This window comes from Lampetra fluviatilis, chromosome 28, assembly GCF_964198595.1.
Source record: "Lampetra fluviatilis chromosome 28, kcLamFluv1.1, whole genome shotgun sequence".
NCBI lineage: Eukaryota > Metazoa > Chordata > Hyperoartia > Petromyzontiformes > Petromyzontidae > Lampetra > Lampetra fluviatilis.
Window position 1 is genome coordinate 5,188,696 of NC_136302.1, and position 27,916 is coordinate 5,216,611.

The 27,916-nt window shown below is 43.4% G+C and overlaps 1 protein-coding gene across 1 annotated transcript; it reads left to right on the forward strand.

Moving 5' to 3' along the window:
- The first annotated feature begins 170 nt into the window (after positions 1-170).
- On the forward strand, positions 171-27,308 carry LOC144942712 (alpha-enolase). Its single transcript, XM_078869571.1, has 12 exons — positions 171-296; positions 6,879-6,970; positions 10,294-10,389; positions 13,348-13,406; positions 13,774-13,843; positions 14,811-14,944; positions 15,447-15,669; positions 22,688-22,885; positions 23,609-23,810; positions 25,378-25,486; positions 26,283-26,341; positions 26,882-27,308. Exons 2-12 carry the CDS (start codon positions 6,886-6,888, stop codon positions 26,949-26,951), a joined length of 1,305 nt encoding a protein of 434 aa, XP_078725697.1. The 5' UTR covers positions 171-296; positions 6,879-6,885; the 3' UTR covers positions 26,952-27,308.
- Positions 27,309-27,916: the final 608 nt, after the last annotated feature.

A 27,916-nucleotide genomic window follows, 5' to 3' on the forward strand; every position in this document is an offset into this window, starting at 1 on the left:
GGGGCGAGGGGGGGGGCTTGTGGCCGGGGGGGGCCTATGGGGGGGAATTTGTGAGTGGGGGGTGGGAATTGTGGGGTAGGGCTTGTGGGCGGCGGGGGGGGCTTGTGACCAGGGGGGGGGGGGGAAGTTTGTGGGGGGGGGGGGGTAGGTGGGCGGGGCTAGTGGGGAGGGGCGTTTCCCGCCAATTTGCCTTTAAAAGGAAGCGGAGCGTTCTGAGTGTCCCGCCAGCCCCCTCGCTCTTCCACAGCGCAGCAGTAGCCGCAGCAACTTCACAAGCCTCTCCCTCAACGCCTCAGGTGAGAGGATGATGATACGCCGTCTGTAGAAATAGAGACTCTTAGAATAATAATATTACCGTGATAATAACCGCAGGTTGCAACGGAGACGTGGCATGTCATGTTCGCTCGCTGCGTTTGAATCGATGTACGTGCGCGCTATGCACGTACGCACACTGCCATTGCACGGGTTATACCGCGGGAGATGTTGGAAGGAGAGTCACAGGAGATGGGTGCATCAGCGGCGTCGCTACACCTGTAAAGATCGACGTTGTTACGACTTTTAAGTTGTGTAATAGATGGTGAACTTCTTTTGCACCGTACGTAGCCAACCGTGCGAATCAAAGGTGTGTTTTTTGCATTTATGTATGTATATTTGCATACACACATACATGTAAATATGTCTATATATACATGTATATATACATGCAAATATGTCTACATGCATACATGTTAACATGGTTACATGCAGATATGTATGTATGCATGCTTGTGTGCATACATGTAAATATGTATGCATACATATATGCATGTGCACTTAAAAAAAGAAAATGCATATTTATACGAGAGTGTCGTCACTTTGGACTCGGCACTTGACAGCTCTGAGTCGTGGGTAAAAATGCAAAACTCATCGTTGACTAAGGTTCATCCATGACTCCTTGTTAAAAAAGGTATCAGTTTTGTTGCCAGATTAAAGGGTAAAAAAACAATTATCATATTTTGCTACTGGCAAAGGAGATTCCAATGGTGTAAATGCTTACCCCGAGCTCTCATACTCTGATGGTGCATTGTATCTGAGTTGTGCGCCTTTTGGTGTCATCTGGTCCAACACCATGTGAGACGAGGCTCTAAGGAAAGCTGTCTCAGGTGTGGACCAATCAACTTCAAGGACAATGCATATCATTTTCAGAGTTGTGTTTTTTGTTTGCATTCTGACTGCAGGTATTGTGGTCTATGCCAACATGGCTCCTTGTAAAAAAAAAATCAGTTTTGTTGCCAGATAGAAGGGTAAAAAAACTTATCATATTTTTCTACTGGCAAATGAGGTTCCAATGGTAGGTTCATCTACTCTTTATATATAATTCGCTGTGAAATAAATGGTGAGGAGGGGGAGACGGGACGTAACATTGCTTCAGTTTGGTTCATTAGTTGTTGTTGGGGGGGGGGGATATAAAATGAGGTAGGGAATGTTTGATACCAACTCGTGATGCACCTGCCCCCAGCAACTCGGTTGCAGAGGTAGTAAATCAAGTCCGTAAGTAACTTGACACGGTGGTGCATGCTTCGAGAATGTTCTAATTTCTCTGCAAGAAGCAACTCGTGTGGGCGTTAAGTGTTTCCCGTAATTCCAAATGGTGCGTTTGAGGCAAATGTCCACCCAGTTTGTGTTAATCTTCAACGCTGTTGGCAGTAGCAGCGGCAATGTTAACTTGAGCACGGCTTTTAAGGCACGAGTAATGTGCTTGAAAGCTGCAGAACGTATTGGTGTTTTTAAAAAGTAAGACGCAACATCGATACGTTGATGCTCTTGTCAATTGCACCGCTGTGTATATATGGAGCTCGCAATGGCACGCAGCAAGAATTTTTTTCCGTTAAGAAATAATAAATGAATGGGTGGCACACCTTGATTCCAACAAGTGCAAAACCAACACGTTATTAACTGTGTCAGTTAATAATAACTAATGAAAGAGCAATGATGACAGACCAAGCAAGACTTTGCACTGTCCAGGATGTAGACTGAACTTTGAACTGTGTGAGCTAGTTTGTAGCAACGGGTGGCTGATTGGAATGCTAAACACACCCACAGACCATGCACAGCAATACGATTATATTATCTCTCTCGTAGTAAACCTTCACCCGAGCACACTCACGGCTAAAAGAAAAAGCCTGCACTGCCGCACTCACAAGCACAACATTGCCTTTGGCTTCCTACCAAGATTGTGTGGTGTGTGCCGGTCTGCACGTAGTAATAATGGTGTACAGTGCACGAGAAGTGTCCCTTCAGTGCAGTGAATGGTGTCATTGGAGTGACCTTGTGGGTACAACGCATGGCGAGCCGAGCCCATTACACACAGTCGAGGGAAGGACGGCTGGCTGGTGGTGTGTAATTCAATACTGCATTGTCATTCATCCTCTGAGCTCACGCACACACACACGTGTCCGTTTGCGTTTGGGTAATGTATGGCTTAGCCCCATGCAAAAATTGCAATGCGGTTTCTTAATATTTTCGTGGTAAACAGGATAGCGTGTTTATGGGTTTTACCCCAAATGCAAAAAAACACAACCGGGATTTTTTTTCCAGCATCCTAATTAGACTCCTGGAAAGGAGTGTTACCTCCCATGTAACCTTTTCCGGACTAAAGGGCATAATTTTAATAACTCACACCTTTTTCGTGGCATACACGATACAAAAAATGTTCCCGTGTAATTAATACCAGAGTCTGTGTACCAATAAAAGCATTTGGACCACAGTAGGTACTCCTGTAAAATTGTGCTTTTATAATTTGACCACTATAAATATACTGTGTTACAGCACTGTAATAATTTTCTTTAGGAAATGGGCGTGCAGTGCCGAGAAATAGGAAGTTTAATGGCGCACTGCAGTTTTTGTGTGCTGCATACAAATGTGCAACATGTTATCCACTGCATGAAGCTTGCTGCTCGCTCAAACAGGTCATCACCTGTATTCCAAGTTCACAAATGAAGTGGTTCCCAATTCATCCCAGTTCACGTTCACACTGTATATCGTTCATCACGTGGCATTAGGTTTCGCCGTTCTATTTTAAAACTGTGGGGGGGTGTGGGGCACATTGGAAAGAGCCATCGTGCGGTGAGTGTTGCGAGCCGTGCATGAGGACGTGCGAGCCGGAAGGCACGTACTCGTGACGTGGGCAGCGTGAGTCATGCTCCCCAGTGGAGATTTTGAGCACGAGGGGGTTGGGTTTTTTTGGTGGCTGCTGTTGCTGCTAAAGACAGCTCCCTTGTGCTCCCCGCCCCCTCAGTGCCCCTTAGCCTCAGGATTTTGTGGGTGGGCATGAACTTTGAGAGACTGTCACTTGAGTGGACCTGTCACGACACTTACAGCCGCAATGTGGTCCTTTATAAAAGGCCAGGGCTGGCTCGGTCGTCCCTCTGCGGCCTTGCCTGAGGTGACCTCATTGTAATCATGGTCTCTTATTAACTACTGCACTGTGAAATTGCTTGATTATGCCTTGCGAGCAATTTCCACGTCAACCCGCTGAGCTGTGTCGCCTAGCTGCAGGGAATATAGAGTGGGTTTATTGATTAATTTAAACATTCACGGGGGGGCCTAGATGGGTAAGCAATGGCTCATTTGACCAAAAAACAAGATCTACCCTTCGTTTAGAAATGCTAATGCATATGGTGACCGGCAGATAACAAAAATTGCGAATTATAAAAAAAAATCCTTCCCCTAAATATGAACCTGACAACGATGCAATAATTTATGGGCAGTGAATTGCAGTACAGTGGCTTCTGCAGTGCCTGATTTAAATATAGGCTACACTTGACCAGAATAAACCATTTGCCTGGACTAATGGCTTTGGTTTTCAGCAAATGAAGAATCTCACAAACCACACGATGTAGAGAATATATGGGAATAGAGTACTACATACTGTATAGTATGGCATTTCCATTCTTGTGTTGCATTAGTCTAATCCCACAATCATTCACACCTTTCGTGCTGCTAAGTGTTTCAAATGCAAGTACGTGATAACATTTTATATGAACCGTGATCGTTTGAGTTTCTATTCAAAATAACATTGGCCACTCTTGCGAGTAATAATCACAGGGTCTGTTATGTCCATATAATTTTACTGTTTGCTTTAAAGTGAGCACAGTTTTATTTGTATTGATACGCTGCTCAAGGATTTAATAATTATCCCAGAGATGAATTGCTACTTATAATATTTGTTGGGTGCTTCTACTGTATATGCAGCACATATTTTGAATGGTTTGAGTAAAGAGGACCTTAAATTGGCGTTTTGAGGTCGTATACTTTTAAAGCCAAAAATCTTATTTCTTTGGCACCAGTCTACGGTGCAGTTTGATGTAATCATCAGCCATGGTCACGCTACTGCTGGATGAAGTCCTGCCCAACCCTCTGCTACCACCTCACGATCCTGCGATGCAAAACTCCACCAAACCTGTGCACGCGCTGACGTTTTTATGTACTGTAATAAAGAACCGCATTTGGAAAAAAAATGTGTCCTTTGTGTCCGGTAGGGTATACTCCCTGAGCTGGAAACTGGTTGAGCAACATCGATTTCTACGGACGTTTTGTGTGAATAATACTTTTTTTGCAATGTCGTATCATTCAAACCGCCGCATGGCAATGTGTAGACTGGAAGCAAAAAAAAGTGTTTTTAGATTTTTATTGCACCATGGACACCATTTGGAACCATTTTATTACTACAATTCTCAAGGATTATTTTACATATAAAAATATATATTTAACCTTACCTTACAAGCTCGTCCTCCATGCACTTGCAAAGGACAACCCTTTGCTTGTTTGTCGATCAGATTTCAGCTCTCAATTTCAGCTCTCAATTTCAGTTCTCATATGTCCCGTTCCTAGTCGATGATTTCAACTGCATTGTTTTCATAGCGATCAACTGTGGAACATGTGTTTTGCTGTTTCTCTGTTGTGTAAGTCTTCTGTCGATGAGCGTTGCACAGTTGTTTTCACCCTACACAATGACCTGTTTGTGTAAACATCTGTAGATGGGTTCAGATAACCCTGGAATTTGGGTCACATTGATTTTTATGGTTATGGCAAAACAGCATCAGCGCTTCAGCAATTAAAAGGTTTCGAAGGTTTTGTTGATGGTTAATTTAATTGGTCTTGTGTAATGGTCCGTGGGTGAGACAAAATAATGACGTTCTTTTGACATTCAAAGGTTCTAAGTTTACAAATGCCTGTGAACATGTACACAGTCCTTGGTCAATCTACTGCTGAATGAGGGCCACCCCCCATAAATCCCTGTGCTCGTCATTGCAGGCTGGTGAAGCTATGAATGCCGATGTGTGTCCAACAACAATTTGTGATGAATCTTAACATATTTATCTTGTATTAAAACAAAAAAAAATCTACTTGTCAGGCGTATTAGTATTGAATGTCACTTAATTCAACAATCTACGTCCTTATTGCAAATTTCATTAACTTCTCTGTGTGTTGTGCATTTAGTTAAATTGTCGTTAGTTGCAGTGTAAATGCAAATGTGTACAGTTGGACATGCAAATACCCTTTTTGGAATGGGTGCAAAGTTGCATTTTTTACTTGGCCTTTTCACTTGGGATTTACTGTCGCCTGAACGCTACCTGGTGTAAAAAAAAAAGTTCGACTGACTCTCTCAGACAGAAACTGTACGCCAGTTGGCACACTCTTCCGATGACCTTTTTTGGTCGGTAAATTTGGCTCGTGGTCCCATTGCAAGGAGACGCAATTCGATCCTGGATTGACCCCAGTAGAATGTGTCTGAAGTTAGGGGGTGGGGGGGGTGGTCCGTGTATTTTTAGTTGGGCATCCAGCAAAAGGGGTGGCTGGTAGGTGGGGGTTGCCGGGGATGCTGGGTCGATTCCAAGGTTACAAACGTGACGGTAATTTTTTACATGCAAAGTGTTTCACGTTTCATTTGGCACAGTGGCCTCAGAGTTATGTGCCTCTGCTAATGAACAACAAATAAAGCCATATTCCGCTCTTGCAAAGAATGTATGCGAATGCAGACTCGTTCTTGGTCAAGTCCCGTGACCTTGTAAAACCAATCCTCTGCTGCGATAAAGCAGATCGGTCCCTTTCTGTCTGGCTTATTGCCTTACCTGTGCCCAGAGTACATTTTGAGCAATCGATCTGCAAAGCAATTGTGCATATGTTTAAGTGCATTCCAAAGCGCCAATTTCATGTTCTCGTTGTTGGCCATTACCTGGGATTTTGAGGTTTTGTTGAAGACGGGGAGTTTTGGCAACAAATAATGAAATAAAGCCCCGTGCATTCTTTGATGGCACACCCTGTAAGAGGAGAACCGGCCATGAAAAGCAACCTGTTCTTTTATAACTTATTTTGTCACGTGAGCACACTGATTCCGTTAATTCACACGTACGTGTATTTGCATTCATTACGTATTCACTACATTGCAGTAATGTTTCTTAGCAAGGTTTAATAGTAATTTGCCCTGGAGCATTTATCACGCTTACAGACGTTTTTGTTGGGTCAAGCTGGCATGCAAAAGCGAAATTACTTTTTACACCGCATCAGAGGTGATGTGGGGGGTGGTGAACAAAGCGGATATTATTTTCTTTGATGGTTCTTTTTCAATCTATAGCACTCGTCCATTAAATAATTCTGTAGCTACGAGGAAGTAATTCCACAATGCTGCAACGTTGGGGATAACCTACGGTTTCGGTTAAGGACTGTGTCCCTGAATTATCCTTTGAAAGTCTCCTTAATGTATAAACCTGGCAGGGCATGTAGTCTGCATTGCAGCTGCTGCTTCTTTCAAATGCACCACCGTGCATTAGAGAGCACTCTACGGCAGGGTAATACCGCTTGCCGATTTTAACGATGTTAAATCTTGTCCTTCGCAGAGCCACCATGTCGATCAGCAAGATCCACGCTCGGGAAATCCTGGACTCCCGTGGGAACCCCACGGTCGAAGTTGACCTCTACACCGGCAAGGGTAAGCGCCATGTTGCTGCGCCTCGCTCGCAGACGTAGCTTGGGGTGGGTGGGGAGGAGAAGGGGTAGAAGCAGGTGGGGGTGGGTCAGCCTGTGGGTGGGGTTCTATTCGGGAGTGGTAATGCACAAGGGTGAGCATGCTGTGCTACGAACCCGGCGCCTCGAGTTCAGATTCCCACTCAGGACCACCCAACAGCAGTGACGATTTTATCCGAATCGGTTCTGGCCCTTGCCTTGGTCGACTGCTTCAAATTAGTAGCTGGGGCGATGTGTGAACATTGCTACTGGGGAGACAAAGGCGGCTGAGCGTGATGCTGGCCACCCACCCCCTCGTGTTGTGCCGGCCTTCATGGGTGCTACTTAGCAAACAGCACTTGCCACAACATTCTCTAAAGGCTATACGGGAGATCTTTGTCTTTGGAGTTCTTGTCTCCTGCTCCGCCCTCTCCCACCCCCCTTTATCCTCTGTCGTCAATCTGTCTGTCCTGGCAACCTATCGTGTGCATGTGTGCGTGCTGCGGTTTTGTTACCACAGTAATGTTAACGGTATCCATGACCGCAGTTACGCTGCGTTACTGTATGCGGACGTGACCAAATTTGAAAGGGGGAAAAAAATGCACATGGTCTACCTGTATTTATATGCTGCACCATATGTACAGTAAGAGTGTGTTATCTTACGCGTGTAAAATTATGATTTCAATACCATGGTTAATATTACAAATAAATAAGACTCCCATACTTTTGAATAAACCCTGTAATGCAGTATACAGTGTCCGTGCACACAAGACATTTCCAGTGTGCACATACTGTACATAATACATTAATTTGCAGCACTGTAATGTATGTTTCTTCGTTGGAACACATTTTTGTATGCATTGACACGGGGAGGCACTTTTCACAGATCCTGTTATTCAGAAAAATAACTCTTCCACATTGGCCCAATGTAGATTATTTAAATTATCAATCCGCAGACAATAGAAATATTTGCAGACCAGCTTGGGGCCCATGTGTAATAGAGGACTCTGATAAGAAAAGTTCTATTGTAATTGCAGTCTTGTTCTATATAACGCGGTCGTTGCGTTCCTGAGGAACACCGCGTTATGGAAAAATCGCGTTCTAATAAGTAATATATCGGGTAAAGCACAGTCCGCGACAAAACACGTGATGCTTATACAGGCTGAATAGACTGAGGCATGTGGGAAGCATCCAGCAGTATCCAGCCTTGTGCGGTGCGATGCGATGCCGAGGCGGTTGTACAACCGCTTATTCTTACGCGCGTGACGCAGTTTTCTTCACGCATCCACGTTATAGAAAACGTTTTTCCCCGATTATATTAATCGCGTTATATCAAATTAGCGTTTTAAAAACACGTGTTTTATAGAACATACTATGAGTGTACTTTCTCATCTTTATAACTGTTTATTTTAATTTCATTTTATTTATTTGAATTTTATTTTATTTCTACATACGTGACTCTACCGAAAAAACCAATGAGTATAATTTCAGCAGTTACGAAAGGTTCAATCCTAAACTATTCAGTAATCTAAATCGCAGCGAGTCATGCCTAGGAACTTTAAGGAAGGGGCATCTCACTCTTTGTCAGTGGATTTTATGTTTCACGTAGGAAAAACAGCCATTGCGGTTAAACCATATTAATCACCCCTCCATCTGTGCTGTGGAAAACCCAGTAGATTCCTCATGTATTTCAGCAAAGAGTTATTTATGAAAAAATAAAATTGAATAATCCTTGGTAGGCTGTGTCACTCTTTCAACTATAAATGTAGCATGGACGACATACACTTATTAAATTACATATTGCTATTGTTCCTAGTCTAATTTGGTATATTCACTTACCCGGTTTAAAGAAAATTTCAAAAATGTCTAAAAACTACTTTTTATGCTCTCTTTGTATCTGCCAAAGAGAGTTATTGGCTCGAGTTTAAGTCCCTGCTATCTGATCTTGCATCTTCCCTTCTCCATTCTTAAAATTGCCAAGCAGGGGCTTCCTTTTCCTATCAAATAACCTTTCTTCCAGACGACGAGTCTTTCGCAACTGAAGGGTTGGCAACTCCCCGCAAATTACCCTTTTGGTGATTACCAATCTTATCTATTCTTATACAATTTAAGCCACTGCAAGCAGCTAACCCCCCAACCCCTTGTCATGGAAAGCTGTACGATGATGAGTCGCAAGAACTGGGGTTGAGAGACCCTGCCTTGGAGATTCAGAATGTCAAAACCTTTACCTTTAATCATTCTTGTCATGATATGAAACCCATCAAATAGTAAAACGGAAAACAAATGCATAACTTTCAATAGAGATTTCAGCTGTGTTAGTACCATCCACTTGCGCTGCATTACTGCCTCTGGCATCAGATTGGAATTCAAATGAGAAAAACAAAATTGTTATTAAAAAAGTGTGTAATTTTCTCCATAAAGCTTTGTGCACCCATACCTGGATCTTGAATACCCACCTACAAAAACAGTATTACATTCGACCTCCTATCACCAAAACAGTCCTCCATAAATCTGTCTGTGGTTTCCATATTAATATGTAATGCAGTGATGGTGGCCAATTTCATATGACTTGCAGACGTCTCTTGCGTTTGCCAAGGAAGCTTATTTGTAACACGTGCAGCCCAGCTTTGAAGAATGGATGCAAGTTTATTGTGCTTGCTATGTTTGTCTTTATGCAGCTTACATTTCATATATGCCATTGAAAGCACATGGCTTCTGGGCTACGCCACGCAAAAGCAAAGCCTGAGCCTTGTGATGTAATAATGCATGCTGTGGTCTTGAGCTTCAGAGTGAACACCAAGCGAATGAATATTAGCGGCAGTGCTGCCAATCCAATTGCAGTATCTGGGTCACTGGGCTTTGCCTAGGATAGACGGGAGGCTAAAGCTCGGCTCGGGAGATGGATCCTTATTTGAAAGTGCGCTTAACATCGAGCATGGTGTATTGTAATTTTTTTGTTAGCATGAATCCAATCAAATAATGCTTAACGTTTGTAGTTTATAAATAAGAGTTATATGATCATGCAAATAATAACACTTATACTAGGTGTTACTGAGTAGAATTCATATAAAAGAACAATTATAGGAATAGTTGGAGCATAATCAGAATTGGTGTACTTTGTCGAGGGGAGAAAAACATGGACTCAAAAATACCACGATTTTGAGTCCACTTTTTTTTAAATGACACAATACCACGATGTCTGGCTGTAATAATATTGGGTGGTGTTCTGACACCCACAGTGGGCTGCGCCCCTGGTTGTGAGACTAGGCGAGGTGAGTGACCTTGCCACGCTTTCCTCTTGTCCTGCAGGTCGTTTCCGTGCTGCCGTGCCCAGCGGTGCCTCCACTGGCATCTATGAGGCCCTGGAGCTGCGCGATGGGGACAAGTCCCGTTACCTGGGAAAGGGTGCGTCCTTTGTGTGTGTGTGCTTGCAATGGAGTGTGAGTGAGTATGAAGAGGGAAATGGTGGTTAGTGTGCTCTACTATGTATGTATGTTGAACTTCTTTCACACCACACGTAGACAGCTGTGCTAATCGGTGCTACGAACCTGCCGACCCAACTTCAATTCCCGGCCTCGGGTAATGGTGGCGAGTGATATCAAAATTGTTGCTGGGCCTCCCCTAGTTTGACTTGGCCTGCCAGCCATAATGGGTGCTCTCTAACAGCATTTGCTCCAGCAGTCTGTTCAAGGCTATATGGGGTGATCTTTGAGTGTGCGTGATTGTAGCGAGTTATACAGTTATCATCAGAGTGACCCAGGCTCAATAACACAACAGCCACACAATTTAAACGGTTTGTTATATGCTTATTTTAATATTGAATATTACCTTTTATCAACGGCATGCATAGCTCTGAAAATAGTTCAGTCCTCTTACCCCCCACACGCGGTCTCTTGCCAGATGTACTGGCTTACATTGGCAGTGCTTCTGAGAGCTGCACGGGCATCTTTTATGAAGTAGCACATGGCTACTGGATTCTTTAATAAGGACATAAGCCTCATTGACTAACTTGATACGATAAGTAAAAACCCTGCAGAAATCCTGCCAATAGCAATGCAGTCTTGGTCATGTGACTTTGGAAAACCAATTATGAGCTGCAATAAAAAACTGGTATTTTTTAATTCTCTTTTGCTTAACGTTTTTTAGTGGATTATAAAACTTTGCTTAAAGAGCACTGGTTGTGTTGCTCAGCTTTTCGGTAAAAAGATATTGAGGTTCATCAACTGTAATAAAAACTGGTGTTGAAAGTAAATTATTATAATTAGTAGCACTGGAAAAATTACAACATACATATATTTTTTTATGCATATACTACTACGGTATTTTTATTTGCGTCATTTTAGTTTTATGTATCTGGCCTAAATGAGCTAAATTGTATTGCCTAATATCGCTATTAATGAAAAACGAATTGGTAGCATAAACTCTGGAAAGTAAAATGGCGCTTAACTCATGGCCAGTGTCAAAGATATACAAATCTAGAAACACACACCTCGTAGATTAATAAATTGCACCCCTGCTCTTTAAATCCTGGGGAAAATGTGCTTCTTATCTCCAGAAAACGCTATTTTATTCTTTACTAGCGGGAAGTACCCGGCATTGCCCAGGGGAAAAATATATATTTCAAAACTTCTCTTTAAAACATTACATAAACATACACAAGTACTAAGCTATTGTGAAAGCCCGGCGTTCCGTTTGTCTGTCCATTTGTCCGTCAACAACTATAAGAGGCTTTAAGAAGTCCAAAATGTTATAGAAAGTGGGGGGTAAATAGTTGATCTAAAAGGTTTCCGAAAATTGTCGACCCACCCCCCCCCTCAAAAAACATTTTTACCTCCGTATAGGCATATATACCTACACATCTTACATACAATAGAGTGAGTAATATCTAGTGACTACAGAAGTATCTACTGATTCTATAGTAGTATCTACTGACTATCGTAGTATCTGCTGACTGTAGTTGTAGTTACTGACTGTATAGTAGTATCTACTGAGCCCAGTCGTAACGACTGACTATAGTAGTATCTAGTGACCCTACAATAGTATCTACCGACTCTGCAGCAGTATATACTGACTATAGTAGTAATTACTGACTCTTGAGCAGTATCTATTTACTATACAGGAGTATCTACTGACTATAGTCGTAACTACTATCTCAATAGTAGTATATGCTGACTCGATAGCAACTACTAACTTAACAGAGTGCCATGGTGAGGCCTAGTCCCGTGCAGAGACCCTAGCCTCGCCTAGATTGCCCAGCCGGCCGAGGTGGCACCTTGGCAGGCTGGGACTGGACTGCTACCCCCCCACCATCCCCCCCGCCCGCTCTACAGTAGTATCTACAGACTCTATTATTAGTAACTGCACATTTTGGGGGGGGGGGGGGAGGGGGAGAAGAAGACATCACACTGTGAAGAATTTACCTCGGTGTTGTGTATTTTTGTTGCGTTTTTAACGCGAATGTTAATTTTTCCGTTCCCACCGATCACGTGTGTGCGTTGCTAGGGCAACCACGGGTCAGCGTTTCGCATGCGCAGATGCGTGCTTTGGTGCGTGCTCAGCGGAGTAATATAATAATAGTAATAAATGGTTAATTTAACTACTCAAAAGTTTACGGATGGGAAATCTAAATAGCGCTGGCTCGCCCCCGGGCTTATCGTGTGATATCTGGGTACTTTTTAAAAACGTAAACCCCACAGTTTTTCGAGGTAAAAGCGTCGCAAGGTTCGTCTACACACGGACAGACAAAAAATTAATTTTATAAGTAAGAATGGTAAATTGAAAATTTCAAAAGTGCTATTTGAGGTTGCCAGTGTTTTTTTTAGCCGCACAGTTTGTGGTTCTGGTGAAGTAAAAATGTGGCCGCCTTAAAGTGCTGGATGGAATTAGGTTTTGCTATTTGTAATGAATTATAAAACAGCTCGTGTGTGTAGCCTATGCTTGCGTAGCTTGGCAGCTTGAGTAAATATTTAATGTTTATTAGTCCATTATCTATTGGTGGAAAAAGTTTCAGGTTTTAACATTTGCTCTCATCACACAGGGAGTACAGACTGAAATATTAATGTGTTTTTCATTTGCCAATGATCCAGCTGGGAAACACTCTGCTAGTGCTTGACTCACAATTGGAAGGCTGCAGTTTCAGATCCTGATTGGGGATTTCACTTTGTCCATTGGCTCTACTGGGTCGATTAATGGTCCCAGTCAAAGGGATGTGGAATTTTCATCGCTGATTTGGAGGCCATCGGAGGAGGATTGGTTCTACCGCAAAAGTTTGTTTTTGGGAATGGAGAAAGTTGACTTGGATATATTATTCCAGGAAATTTGGAAGTAAACACATTTATTGTATTTCCTGTACTCTTGTCTTAGGTGTGCTCAAGGCCGTGAACCACATCAACAAGGAGATTGCCCCAGCCCTCATTGCTAAGGTAAGCACTTTATCACAACTGGATTTTCACACTTCTTGCACAATTGAGCATCTGAACTTGCCTTAAGACAAGTGAATGTCGGTGTAATGAATAGTGATAATTCTACTTCAACTTACTTTTTTCCAAGACTAGCCATCTTACTGTGTGGTGGAAACTGCTTTTTAAATGGACTAGTATAAATATAAAATATACCGAACTGCCAGTGGTAGTCGGCAGCTTATTTAGACACTCAAAGTGGCTGATAATAACTCTTGTTTCAAACTACCGTGTTTGTGTATTCATTACATTATGTATTTTGTATGCATGATCCCAGTGCTGTGATTAAAAGGGATTTTTAGAGTGATTTTTATTTTTTACCTTTGTGCAGAACTTCAGTGTGGTCGATCAGGAGAAGATTGACAACTTCATGCTGGAACTGGACGGAACTGAGAACAAGTGTACGTACTGCAAAGTCGCACGTGTCTGCTGTGCTTTCTGACCATGCTCTGGGACTATGCCTCTGCACATGTGCGTGTGGTTGGAATGTATAGAGGAGCACATTGCAATACAAACCCAGTGATCGGAGTGCATTGTTTGCCAGATAACATTGGTTGAAAAGTGGTGTCTGATAGGCATGTAAAAATGCATTAATTGATTAAAAATGGATTCTCATGCTGGTAATAAATCTGTCGAATTGTGCATGTGTTTACATGTTGATGAAATTGTTATGTTAATGTTGCGTTTAGCATAATGAAGGAAACGGAGCAATCGAAATTAAGAAATGATAGACAAACACTTCAATAACAAACTGCACTTGAGACGGTTCATCATCATTGTTGGCATGTTTTTGAAATGCTTGGTATCTGAACTTCAATTGGGTCACTCGTCTCTGACTTGGCCTTAAATGATTGCCACAGCCAAGTAAAGTGCTGCTGGTGTGAACATCAACACTGGGGAGATGAAGGAGATTGCCAATTATTTGTCACCACCTCAGTGGCCTGCTTGTGCCATGCTGGTTTTAATGTTGGATTTTTTTTATGGCCAAAATTTGTAAAGACATTGTTTTTCGCAGTGTATTATAAATGATGGCACCAAAATTTCCTTCCCGCATACTGATATCAGTTGAACTGTTACCACTTAATAATTGTCAAGACCGTCTCAAAGTCTCATTATGCATGTGGCTGCACTTGGTAAACCACTTCTCGATGTAGTGTCTCGCCAAATTCTAAGAAAATCTTGGATTTGCGCCTTGCCCCCTGGCACCTCACCTGTTGGTGGTGGGGGGGGGGGAATCTCACGAAATTAAATTCCTATAACGTCTCCAGCCGATTGATGTTAATTGAAGCCGTGTGCTTGGGCCCGGCTAACAGGAGGAATGCGACTACTATTGAGGTATCTGTCTCTGCGCATCTGTGGTGTGTGCAGCCAAGTTTGGAGCCAACGCCATCCTCGGTGTGTCCCTGGCCGTGTGCAAGGCCGCGGCGGCTGAGAAGGGCGTGCCCCTCTACCGCCACATCGCCGACCTCGCTGGACACAAGGAAGTCATCCTGCCCGTGCCGGTAAGAGCTCTAGCTCTCTGTGCCTCTGGCTAGGCCATTGGGTGGTCTTCTCTAGCTGGCCCTGGTTTGGCTGAGGTATGCATTGGATAAGTCTGGCTGTGATCTCACTTTGGGGGGCAGACTACACGCTGATCTGCATATGTTGTTTTGTGCTCGGCAGTTTGTGTGCATTTGTGTTAGGTTGGCTGGGGTCTGCATAGGTTTGGATATTTTTTGCGGTGTGTATCTGGGTCTGCATTGAGCCTGGCTCTGTTTTTCATCGTCTGTCTTCGGAGGTTTGATTGATTGTGTTCAGTAGTGTCTGCTGGTGCTCTGTCTTGGTTTCTCAGTGGGAGACTTTGGGTCTGCATACGCTTAGCTGAGGTCTACACATGCCTGGTGTTAAGATTACTTTCAGTTCTACTATTCAGCTATTTTTGTGTGTCCATGTAGTAACGCCGATGTATGGATACACAACCCCTTACCACATTCCTCCCTGATGCACTGTGCTGGTAACACCCAGGCCTTCAACGTCATCAATGGCGGCTCCCACGCCGGGAACAAGCTGGCCATGCAGGAGTTCATGATCCTGCCGGTCGGGGCCTCCAGCTTCCACGAGGCGTTGCGCATTGGCGCCGAGGTCTACCACAACCTCAAGGGAGTCATCAAGGAGAAGTACGGCAAGGATGCCACCAACGTGGGTGATGAGGGTGGCTTTGCCCCCAACATCCTGGAAAACAAGGAAGGTGAGTGGTCAGTCGGTGAGCCGGTGGCTGGGTGTGGTTACTTGGAGGAGGGAGCATATGTTTGTCTCGGAGCACCGAGACGGCACTGCTGAGATTCTGGGCTGGAATCTTCAGATTTCACAATTATAAATCCACGTGTCTGCTCGCTATATTTATGCAGGAGAGCTTTCGAAAGTTCTCAGGATTCCATTGCAAGATAATTCTGCGTCGGGATGTTTGGCCAATTCCTAAACGAGTGTTTTGCATGTCAAGGGAAACAGGAGTACCTGTTAATAACATTGAGTAACCCACTTGCTGTACAGCCTTGCAGGTTGGAATTCTCAATGATAATCTTACAAAATGTGGATAAAAGGCATGTGCCACTTTGCCCAGTACACAAATATTATTTTTTACTTTCAGCAAGTTCCCAGATGTGTTTTTTTTTTATATGAACCTAACAACCCTGTCTCATATTCTGCCTCAAATCAGTTGTTACGCTTGTGTTTCCACATAATGCGTAATTAAAATAAAGGTTTACGGAACTCTAAGTCCATGATTACTATCATCATCGCAGATATATCTAATGAAGGTTGTAGATATATGCAAGTGGAATGACTGACTCGGAGACACTAAGAGTAGGAGGCACTCTGTTTATTAACAGCCTTAATAGTTCACACTTAGTAACTACGGCTCCCAGTCAGGACAGCTGGCAGACTGCCTGACTGACGACGCCGAGATGGTGGAGACGGCGACAAAGACTCCAGCAGCGCGACGGGATCCCGCTCCAAACGACAGCCCCGAGCTCTCACTCAGGGCCTCCTTTTATATTCCCAGCGTGGCCTCGCTCCGCCCCGGTCACGCCCCCTCTCTAGAACCTACTAGCGGGTTCCTGGGCTTCCCACCACATGCCCCTTCTCTAACCTGCTGTCAGTCAGGGCTGCTGTAACTGCAGATCCCATTCCCTGCCAGCAACAAGCGCTATGGTGCTAAGTGACCGATTCTATGTCACTACACAAGTATATTTTGCTTCCGGCCAGACAAGTTATGCAACAGCTTTTGGTAATTATCCTAAGCAGCCCACCCTTTTTATAATAAAATCTACAAGGCGTTAGCTCTGCACTTGTTTTCGGGGGGGGGGGAACCTTAAGTGTTTTATTTCTGCTGACATCCGATCAACTACCTTCTGTTCTACAGATGTTTCTTTAAAAAAAAAATGACAGCCCTTTTTTGTTCTGCGATGGCCAACCACAGATATCTCTAAAAAATATATTGGCACAAAATAAATACATTTGTTTATTCTCTGTTGCTTTAAAACACATGGTGTGGTGCCACACTGCAGATACTGTGCCCACAAGTCCACTTGCCACAGTATGATAATTATTAAGGCATCTGGGTGAATGGCATTGCCAGAAATTCCAGCGGCTTTTTGTTTCATAATAATAACATTACAAAAAGAACGAAATAGTACCCACATGCTAAGGAAGCTTAAAGCAGACAGGTGGTCGATAAAGGACCAGTTTTGCCAGTTGCAAGAGTTGTGCAAGTAAATATATATTTTTTCCATGTCTGCACTTTGTAAGATTCCCTCTGTGGCAAAGTCACACTTTGTTTCTATATATTAATTATCAGCTGTCCCTAGTTCGTTTTTAAATATTGAGGCAACCAGCAGTTCCACATGGTTGGATGGCACGTGAAAAAATATTTAAAGCAAAGTATGCGAATAATGAGCCTGCTTCTCTAATCAGAACACAAGCGATTTGTGTTATGCAAACGAACATTTAAAGATGGAAAAATAACAGTGCAGGACGGACATATTTGCACAGTTTTCATAAAAATAATGCATTAATTCCAATTTACACAAATTTAAGTTGGCACTACTCCTGAGTGTATAGCTGTTTCCATCTGCTCAGGCTGTCTCGCCACTTCTCAATGTTTAACATTTTAATAGGATTTACATCGTCGACCAAAGTGCACACCTTTTTTGAGTTAATGTTCTCAGACCCGTTAACTACATGCACACCACACATAATTAGAATGCAAAACCCTCTGCTGCCAGTTACGTTCATTTGTTCAGTGTAGTTCGCACACATTTAGTACTGTATTCGCATTTAAGCATTCTGTCCCATGTGAGTGTAAGTGATTTATATTGTAAAAATCGGTGAATGTGTAGTTGCTTAAGTAATTTTAGTTATGGCAGGGAGACCTGGAGAGTTTGTCATGGGTTCCTATAGGAATAAATAACATGTGTGTTATTCTAATTCCCTTACCATTCTTCTGGTATCGCCAGTACTTTCTCTAATGCGTGCATATCAACTTATGAGTTTGCATAGACAATTACAATTTTGCAACACTTTGGTGTGTATAACATATTAAAGGTTGGGCAATCACTTATTAGGAGTTGTAAGTTGTCAAATAATTGCTGTACTTTAACCATTTTTTATGACATGGTAAACTTTTTCACATTTTTCAATTGTTTATTATTGAAAGTTAATCATTTCTGAGTTGGTTGAAAAAGAACCTTCAACCCAGCGTGGTATTGCCCGTTTTATTACTAATTGCCTATTTTCAGTCTCCACAGTTTACAGTTCCTGCACCCACACTCAAGCCTTGTGAGCAGGAACGCACTCTGGAAGCCAATGAATGCTCATAAAATGTTAGGGAGCACATTTTCTAAGTAGCCCAGTAGCCTAGGGCGAGAGCTCTATTTATCCCGCGGAAAGCTGTGGCTTAAGACTTTCATTAGATGTTTTTATTATTATTTCACCTATCGAAATCGGCACGCAACTGGTTTTTTAATCAAATCCTCGTTTTGCTCCATACAAAAGAGGTGAGCCCTTGGCTGCCGGTTTGTGGCCAATTTGTCCGTTTTGCAATGAACATTTCGTCTAACCCTCCAAATCAAACGCCTCAGTCTTGTGGCAAATGAGCAATCTTTGGCCTAATGAGGCTTCCGTTCTTACAAATTCCACCCGTAAAATATATTTGCGTAAAAAAATGTTAATGTGTGCTAGCCTGTGGCTAGACAGCAGGTGACATTGATATAGTGATGCCAGAGTGGAGCCGAACAGGCGATTGCTGATCATGAATGTATTAATTATCATTCCCATGCCTGCCTCCGCCCCAGAACTCGAATGGGCGCACTAATACATGCTAGAATAAATAACCAGAAAAAAGATATTTGAAATCGCAGTAGCTGGTCTTAGACGAACGCCAACGGGCCCTCTATTTTATTATTGGGGTTGGTGTTTTTGCTGTATTTACACAGCAGCACTTGTTTTCGTAACGATCCGTTGCGTGCAATTGAAATGATTAGCTTTTGGGCAAAAGTGTAGCAAAGGCACCTTGGGAGTGGATGCCATTTTTGTGTCCAATAGTGCACATTTAAATGCATTATTCATCAGTATAGTCCAGTTTTTCATCACCAGCCATGGTCGGTCCACTGCTGGATGAAGGCCTCCCCAGGTTTGGCAAGTTATATCTAAAACTCTTTTGCCCCCCCCCCCTACCCTTCACTAACCTGTACGGAGTAACGTGGTGAAGTATGGTCAAACATCCCCCACAACTGACACTGCCTGGGGGGAGACCTTCATTCAGCAGTGGATTGACAAATGGCTGTACGTTAAATGTCTTAGCAAGCATATTTCACTGCAGTGTTGCTCATCTACACTGCTTGAACAGATGTCCAAGCCTACTGCTGTATAATATACAGACACACCATTCACATTTGAAATATCTTCATATTTGTGCCAATCGTATTAGCCAGTAGCGTAATGAAAGAAACAATTATCATGCTACGTATGAATGCATTGATGCTCAGAATGTTACTTAAATATTCATTGTCAGGTATTAGAACAGCTGGAGAGAGAGACGTTTTATAACATAGAAAGGTGTTACTAGAACCCTTGTAAACCGGAAACATTAAGCGTTTTTTTCTCTTGCAGCTGTTAAACAGACATGAGCTTGTGACATAAGACATTGTCTTTAGTGCCTCCAAGGGCAAATATATAATTTTTCTCTGAAGCTTCATCTTCAAAGCTACTTGTTTCGAATGCTTATAATGGCATGACTGTTCACTGAATTTATGTAACATCCAGTAAATACAAAATCTTTACTCCTATGTTTAAAACACTTTGACAAAGGCGCTGTACGTTATTATTTTATTTGTTATCAATCAAATGATGGATGAAGCTATTCCCATGTCAGTCATTGGAGTTGTTAGACCACACTACACAGTGGGTTGACGCTTTAAATGGAACATATACTGCAAGCGGCCATTAAAAGTAAGTTTCAACATTGAAAGACTGGCCACATCACAATAATGTGGAAAATCCCTTCATGGATTGTCTGGGAGCAGTATAAATTTAATGTCGCCGTGTCTCTTTGCTTTTGCAGGGATACCGTGACTTAAGATGTAGTCTGCATACTATGCTGAACTAACATTATTTTGGTTCATGCAACATTGGTTATATAGTACACATGGAGGTATTCTAGTAGGCCATTCAGGCGGTAAATGCACGATACAGATTATGTTGCTTTTAGATGTTGCGTGTTCATTTACCCATAGCACTTTAGTTTATAGGGCGTGTATGCGGCGGCGTGTCTGCCTTCTTGTAGAACATTGCCTTTGTGCTTGGCATTCACCCATATGCAAAGCCTTGCCAGGCTGCAACCCCCGAAGCTTCTTCTCTTGTTTGGGTGGCAGCCAAGGGGCATTTTGCGACCACCTGCTCTCTTTCGCTTTAGAGGAATTCCTCTTGTGTTTGTATAATGAATAATTCTCCACCGAGCAAAAAGTGCTGCTCTGCTTATGTCAAATTGTCTACCCGCCCTCCAACCGTGCGTGCTGCACCATATAAAATGGCATGGACACTGGCAGAAGTGGCAAAACAAGCACCGGCATTCGTTCAGTTCACCTAGCCTATGATGGCTCGACATTCCGAAATAATTGTTGGGTGCAGCGGCGCACCCAATGGAATTTGCGCATAGGCTGGGTGGCTTAGTTCACTGGCCAGTTGGCTTGAGTGTGAATGCATGTATCTTGTGTGTAGAGCCAGAATCTTAAGTGGTCAAGCCATGGTTGTAAATTAGAATAGAAATATGTTTATCAAGTTAAGTGATTTTATGTTCTCAGTCTTCATTGACAACTACGTTAAATACATAAATTACCCGATGTTTCCATTGGTGATTACTGTGGTTTGGACGAGAATCAATTGGAGCGTACGAGAAAATCTTTGCGTCGGTTTAAAGAAGCCCAAGCTTGCCTTTCCAGAAAAAAACGGCTCTTAAGGGCAGATAAGATTAAGTCATTGCAAGAGATTGAGAGGATCAATTATAAAAACCCGTTTTTCCCTTCTGAGAAGAAAATCTCATTGGGAGACTATTGAGTTGTACTTGAATAACACTTTCTTCTGCAATTGCCATTGGCTTAAATACCATTTTCATAAGTAACTTTTTAAGCAATTATCTGAACTTAAGTCCCTTTTTTGTGTCTGTCTTGGCCAAACAATGTGCAAGTCATTGGCAGGGCATGCCCATACTCCACAATGCACTGCACATCCATTTTGCTCCACATCCCAGAGTGCATGGTCCTCCATTGACCGTAACAGAACCACAATGGGGGAAAATGTCCTCTGGTCCCAGTAATGAATGTAATAATGATCACATCAGTCATCAATTGTCCCGTAATCATGATGACATGCAGTGGTGGCCATTACGATGTTGGCCATACTGCCAAATTTTGCAGGCAACGTGAGAATTTGTATTCAAAGTTGCTTTTGCCAAGTGTTGCATTATGAAATTGGATGCAGCTTTATAAACGCATCCAAGCAATTTCAGTTAGATTGCAATTCTGGTTTTGTAAGTAGAAAAGGAAGGTTTGTACATAAAAGTGGAGTTATCGTTGGAGACTGCAAGCTCCTTTTCCAGTGACTGTAACCATTTATGTTTTGGTCCAGATGTGCATTGCTGCCATTAAACCAATTTTATGGTTTGCCACTTTCACTAATTTTTCCAAATTAGTTCGGCTTTTTTTAAAAATAGACAAGAGAGGTACGATACTGCACTTTGCACTTCGGTCTAAGATTTCCCCGGTGCGTCAAGGTAACTGAAAACGGTCGTGTCTGTGCACGTCTGTCTACACGCCCTCGAGCTTTTGTAGCGCAGTGGAGGTTTGCGGTCAAATTGGTAGCAACGGAGGAGGGTTGTCGAGCACATGTCTTGGGCCCAGCCTAATCTTCCCAAGCCCCTCCTTTCGAAACGCGAGAATGTGATCCGGCGTTAATTAACAGGTGCGAGGTCACGTCGCGTTCACGTTGCTAGATTGTGTTCCATTAAACCTTTTCACTTTTTAGGCTGCTTTATAATTAAATAGCTGTGTTTGTGCGCTTGGAACAAAACCGGCGACTTTGTCCATTTAAAATAAATAAATACTAGAGTACAGTACATTGTAAATACGTATCTGGTGATGGCCATTGTGGTGACACTCCCAATAGACGCTGTACATCCTGAAGAGTAGTTGCTCAGACTTTCTACAATAATATTCTTTTTGAGGGGAAAAAAAATCCGACAATACTACAGATAACATTGGCAGTATATTGTCTGCGTTTGCTGTATCCAAGCTCAAATGGATCCTGGGCAATGTTATTCTCCATTGGTTTTTCCGAGCCACTGATTGATACTCCACTTTGCTATCCTTTGCAATTCACATAAATGTGTGGATATGTGAATTAACACTCGAGGCTGTCCAAATGGATAGATTATTATATTATTCCTACTGTCATCAAAAATACACGAGGTGGTTATTTCCACATTACTACTATAATAACCATCATTTATCACTGTCTGAGCTCGCATTTGTGTTTTTAGTTTGTTGACTTTCCCCCACCTCTGGTTAGCACAGTTACCTACATTGATATGAAAGAAGTTCTGCATACATCCATTGATAGACCTGATGTACATTCTAATGGGGGAGTCTTAAGCATGGCTGTTGTAACCGTCACGTTTCCTCTTTTGTTCCCCCACCTCCCCGTTTCATAACCAGCCTTGGAGCTGCTCAAGACCGCCATCAACAAGGCGGGCTACTCAGACAAGATCGTCATCGGCATGGACGTGGCAGCCTCCGAGTTCTACCGCAAGGGCATGTACGACCTGGACTTCAAGTCACCCGACGATCCCAAGCGCTACATCACCCCTGACAAGCTGGCCGAACTGTACCATGGCTTCACCAAGGACTACCCAGGTAGGCAAAGACAAAGATAAAGATCCCCCGTATAGCCTTAACAGACTGTAGGGGCAAGTGCTGTTAGTGAGCACCTATAAAGGCCGTAATACACGCTGTGCCACACGCGTGTGTGTGTACTCGTGCACGCACGCACGCAATGTGGAGGAGTGATGCAGGTACTTATCCGTGTGAATATCGCGCTGCACCAAGATACCTGGACGCCTAGGATCAATGGCTGACCGTGCAGAACATCGTTGGCAAGAAACCTCTGAACTCGTCCTGGGCCCCAACGCAAAATTGATTCCGTTTTTTAAACGAGTACCTGGGGGGATGTTGTAACGTCATGGCTGGGCTTTGTGCTTGCTGGCTGTCCAACACCACCCTCTAGTGTGTTGTCCTGCCATTTTTATTAGATTCCCACTTGTGGCACTTGTCGTTTACCAGCGTGTGTTTGGATATATTCTGTATTCCTGCCTTTGTTTTCTCTTTGTGACCACTCCATCCTGTTACATATGATGGCAGAAACCACCCTGACCATTGTCAAAATTAGTCCTGCCTTCATAATAAAAGTAATACAAATTAATACAGAGGGTTGGTGTGGTCTCTCTCATTATCAAAGGTGGTTAGGCGTACCACTGCCCCCACCACCCATTCATTCACCATGCCGAGTCTAATGGGTGTTTGCTAAACCGAGCCTTGCTGAGACTAAAGAAATAACTCTTGTCTCCCGTATGTGTGCAGTGGTGTCCATTGAGGATCCCTTTGACCAGGATGACTGGGAAGCCTGGACCAAGATCACGGCCAACACCAAAATCCAGATCGTTGGCGACGACTTGACCGTCACCAACCCCAAGCGCATCCAGAAGGCTGTGGATGTCAAGGCCTGCAACTGCCTGCTGCTCAAAGTGAACCAGATCGGCTCTGTCACCGAGTCCATCAAGGCGTGAGTGTCCCTCCTTCTCCGTTGTCCTCCTGCGCCCTCTTGTGTACATCATTGTCCGTTGTCATTAATCATTGACAAAAATAATCATAAATCGCCGTAGTTATTGTCCATCTTGCCAGCATGGGATGGTTGACAATATTCTCTCTTAAAGAACTCAACAGAGCTCGCTGTAGTGGAGATTCTTCTGCCAGCAGTGGCGTGGGCTAGTAATTACAAGGCTGCCCCTTTACTTCCATATTTTTCTACTTGTGCAATCTGCATCGTAGCACAGTGTTGTGTTACATTGTTTAGGAGAATAATTAAGACTGCAGAGTTATGTAGGTGGTCTGTGAATGACTCTGGGTTGACTGGTGATCTCTGCTTGATCATTTTAAAGGGCCTATCTCTTGCCACAATATGCGCACCGTAGTACACTCTTTAGCTGTTCATAGTGTTGTCCCTGTTTTGATTGATTCACAAAGGCCACCGTGTTATTGAGTGAATGGTTATAACTTTTTAAAAGGGGCTGTACTTCAGGGCATAATTTAGAAATGCACTTTACAGGAGGACACTTTTGTCCGTGCTGTAAAATTAGGCCATGACCTCCTGCGGACCAGACTGGGGATATCGATGATCGAGCTCAATGCTTGTGGAGTCACCTTGCTAAATTTGGAGTCTGTGCAACACCCTCGTATCGGTTTCTCCCATGGGAAGGCTCGTGGTGTGACTGTTGGCGACAAGCCAGCTGACACTCAGCCAGCTGTTTTTTGCAGTGCTGTTTGGGTTGGGTTGGATAAAGTGCCGAAACACTCGTATCTGAAGACACAGAAGTAAATAAACATTGCTTTTAAACACGTTATGATGGGGGCGTGCAAATAAAGAGTATTGCACAAACAATTTTTTTAACCTTTTTTGTTTAAGGAACATTTGGCTTTTTAATGGTCACTTTACATGGCAATAACCCCCCAAAAAGTAGATTTTCCTCAAGGAAGGCGCCATTTTTTTGCATTTTGCCGAATGTTATCTCTGGTATATTGTGTAATGATGGTGAGATTAGTAATATCAATCACTCGCTGGCAAGGACTATATGCATTGCATTTCTATATACATGCAGTGCGTCCTAACTAGAGGTGGCGGCAGATAGGGTTAAAATAATGTAGTCCTAAGTGTTTGCTGTAAGCAGGAGGGGATTTCAGGATGGGGAGCTGCAGAGGAATCTGAGCATAACCATCCAATGAGCACGGACAGGAGTATATGATTTGTGCAGCAGCTCACCGTTGCAGTGGCCTTAAAGACACGAAGGCAGTCGCACAAATGTAGCACCCATATACGCAAAGTACACGGTAGGGTAGAATGATTCGGGCATTCGATGATTAGATGGCATGATGTGAACTCCATTAAATACCGCATATTTAAATTTGATAACATATTTTTTTTCTTAACTATTAAATGCGTGTATCATCATGAGCTGAAATAATGGATGGCAATCGATGCATCGTTGCACCCTCCTCTCCCGGCCGCCGCACCTTTTTAACACGGCGCCTATTGTCGTCTCCTGCGTGGATTGTGTTCTCCACGTGACCAACAGCTGCAAGCTGGCCCAGAACAACGGCTGGGGCGTCATGGTGAGCCACCGCTCCGGTGAGACCGAGGACACCTTCATCGCTGACCTCGTCGTTGGGCTGTGCACCGGCCAGGTGCGTTGTCCGAGCAGCGGCGCATCGTCACCTTGTCGCGGTTAAAATTCAAGCGCACGTGCTTTCGCAAGGCTACGTGGAGGGCAATGCCGCAAACTCCATGGGTCCAACTGTTGCTCTCTGCTCCCCTGCCTTCGTTAACCCACACTGACCAGCGTAGTGAAGTGTGGTCAAACAGCTTCCACGACCAACATGGCATGGCCCTCATTCACCATTGGATTGACAAAGTGCTGCAGATGCATATTTATATATATTGAAATGGTGGGGTTTGTGGTTAGTGTTGGGTTATCATTAGTAGTACTGGCATTGGTTACTATGAGTGTTGGGACCACTGGCGTACCATTGCTGGCACGGTAATGGTAGGCTTGTGGCCAATGGTAAAGAGGGACTCGTGCGTGTGTGAATGCACGAGCGTCAATGGACTAGGAGGCAAATTAATTTTGTAAACCCTGCCCTTTGATTGGCTCTTCTGGGGATGTGTATATTGTGGACTTTGGTGTTAAACCTCGGCTTGCCATGTGTTCAGCTTTGGGTGTAACAAGTGTCACTGCATTGTATTTTTGGTTTAGCGTTTTTACTTGATTTATTAGATTTTGATATCGTGAACAATATCATTGGTGTAAAATTTGTACTTTAGCATTATTATTAGTTGTTTTATGTTCAAAGTCAATAGTTGATGATTCCATTGTATTATGTAGAACTGGCAAGTAGCCATGTTGCATCTTTATTGGACAATATAATGTAAAGGTAAGCAGAAGGTTTAAGGTGAATCAATATTTTGTCTTTCTTTTTTCAGATCAAGACTGGTGCCCCCTGCAGATCCGAGCGTCTGTCCAAGTACAACCAGATCATGAGGTAAGCCCAAACAAAGTTGCACAGCAGGTGTCCATTCGCAAAGATTCTCAGTCTCATAATGAATAACTCTGTGACGTTCACTCCGACATTGTTGGATGTACATGCATTCATGCGCTTTTTCACCATTGTTACATCTGTGGGATGTTGTAATGTAAATAGCAAAAACAATGGATTTGCAATAGAGAGGTCGCTGGTTCGATCTCCTCCGATCTTGCCAGTTGAAACAATGGTCCAGCTGTGAAAAAGCGCTTCATAGCTCATCGGATTCCTCCAGTCTAAAAAAATATTCTAAAGTAATCCCTCCCCTGCCTCTGTCCACCCAGCAGTGTAAATGTGTTCACCACAGTCGATCGGCGGCGGGGTAAAGCGTGGGTACTGCCACCTCCAAATCTGCAAGCGTGGAAGAGTAGAGCAAAAATTCCCTCGTGAGGGGCTCTTTAGAGCTGCCTCGAGTGGGAGGCCCTTCCGCCAGCAGTGGCGTGGAGCAAGCACTTACAGGGCTGCACATTTTTAACGCTGCCTTTTTTTTTTACTCCGCAGGATTGAGGAGGAGCTTGGGGACAAGGCCAAGTTTGCTGGCCGCAGCTTCCGCAACCCCCAGATCAAGTAAAGAAAGCAAGGCCATCGTAACCAAGGCTTGATCGGGCGGCCAGTTTGCTTCAAGAAACCTAAGGCTGAATATGGCAGCTACGCTAGCAGAAATACAAAAAGAAAAAACCCTATAAACAAGCCGTGACACACTACGGTTGCTTCAGTAACAGTGCGGTCGGTGTTGTGATGGTTTATGTTGTCATTGTCATCGTGATTTATCTAAAGTGTGTACTTGCTCCAGAGAAAGTACTTTTAGTTGCGGTCTCCTTTGCCGTTCCTGTCCGTGTGCTGTTACTGCGTGCGCTAAGTCTGCAACCGCACCAGCTGATTTGTAGCTGCATATTCAGCTGTGCAAAATAAAATCATTGAAATGACATTTTTTTTCGTGAGATTCTTTCTTATTGTGCTTTGTCAAATGCGCTCTCCACCATCGTGTTGTGAGATGAGCTGTCGCGTTCGGAACGCTCGGAGTACACTTCCGCATCTCCACCTGGTCACATCGCTAAATTCTGAGATGCCCCTTCTCACCTGGGGAGCTGCACTCTTCCACACTCCCAGCTTACAGAGATGTATGTTGCTCGGCCATCGAACCAACATGTCATTTATTTTTCAGGGCTGGAATTTTGTCCATTTGTCAGAAAATTATTGTTTATGTGCAAGGTGGTACCTCCATTTCTGTTCACAATAATACATGCAAATGATGGCCAATGGACGAAACTGGTCACAATGTTAGCCGAAGCAAGGTAAATGTCCCAGAGTCAAATCGCCGTGGAGATGGAGCAATGGACATCGGCTTGTGCAGCATTGAGATGGATTCTGACAATACCATAGAAAGATGACAATGGTGTGGGAAGGCCTTCATCTATCGGTGGATAGACCATGGAATATGAATACACAATAGCCACTGACATATTTTTTTACATGGTTGCAATATATTCGCAGCAAATTTCCAATGTTATGGGTATAGTATTCCCCATTGTATAG

Coding starts and splice junctions, on each gene's coding strand:
- LOC144942712 (XM_078869571.1), top strand. CDS start 6,886: ATGTCGATCAGCAAGATCCACGCTCGGGAAATCCTGGACTCCCGTGGG. Junction 13,407..13,773: donor CCCCAGCCCTCATTGCTAAG/GTAAGCACTTTA, acceptor ACCTTTGTGCAG/AACTTCAGTGTGGTCGATCA. Junction 23,811..25,377: donor GTCACCGAGTCCATCAAGGC/GTGAGTGTCCCT, acceptor CGTGACCAACAG/CTGCAAGCTGGCCCAGAACA.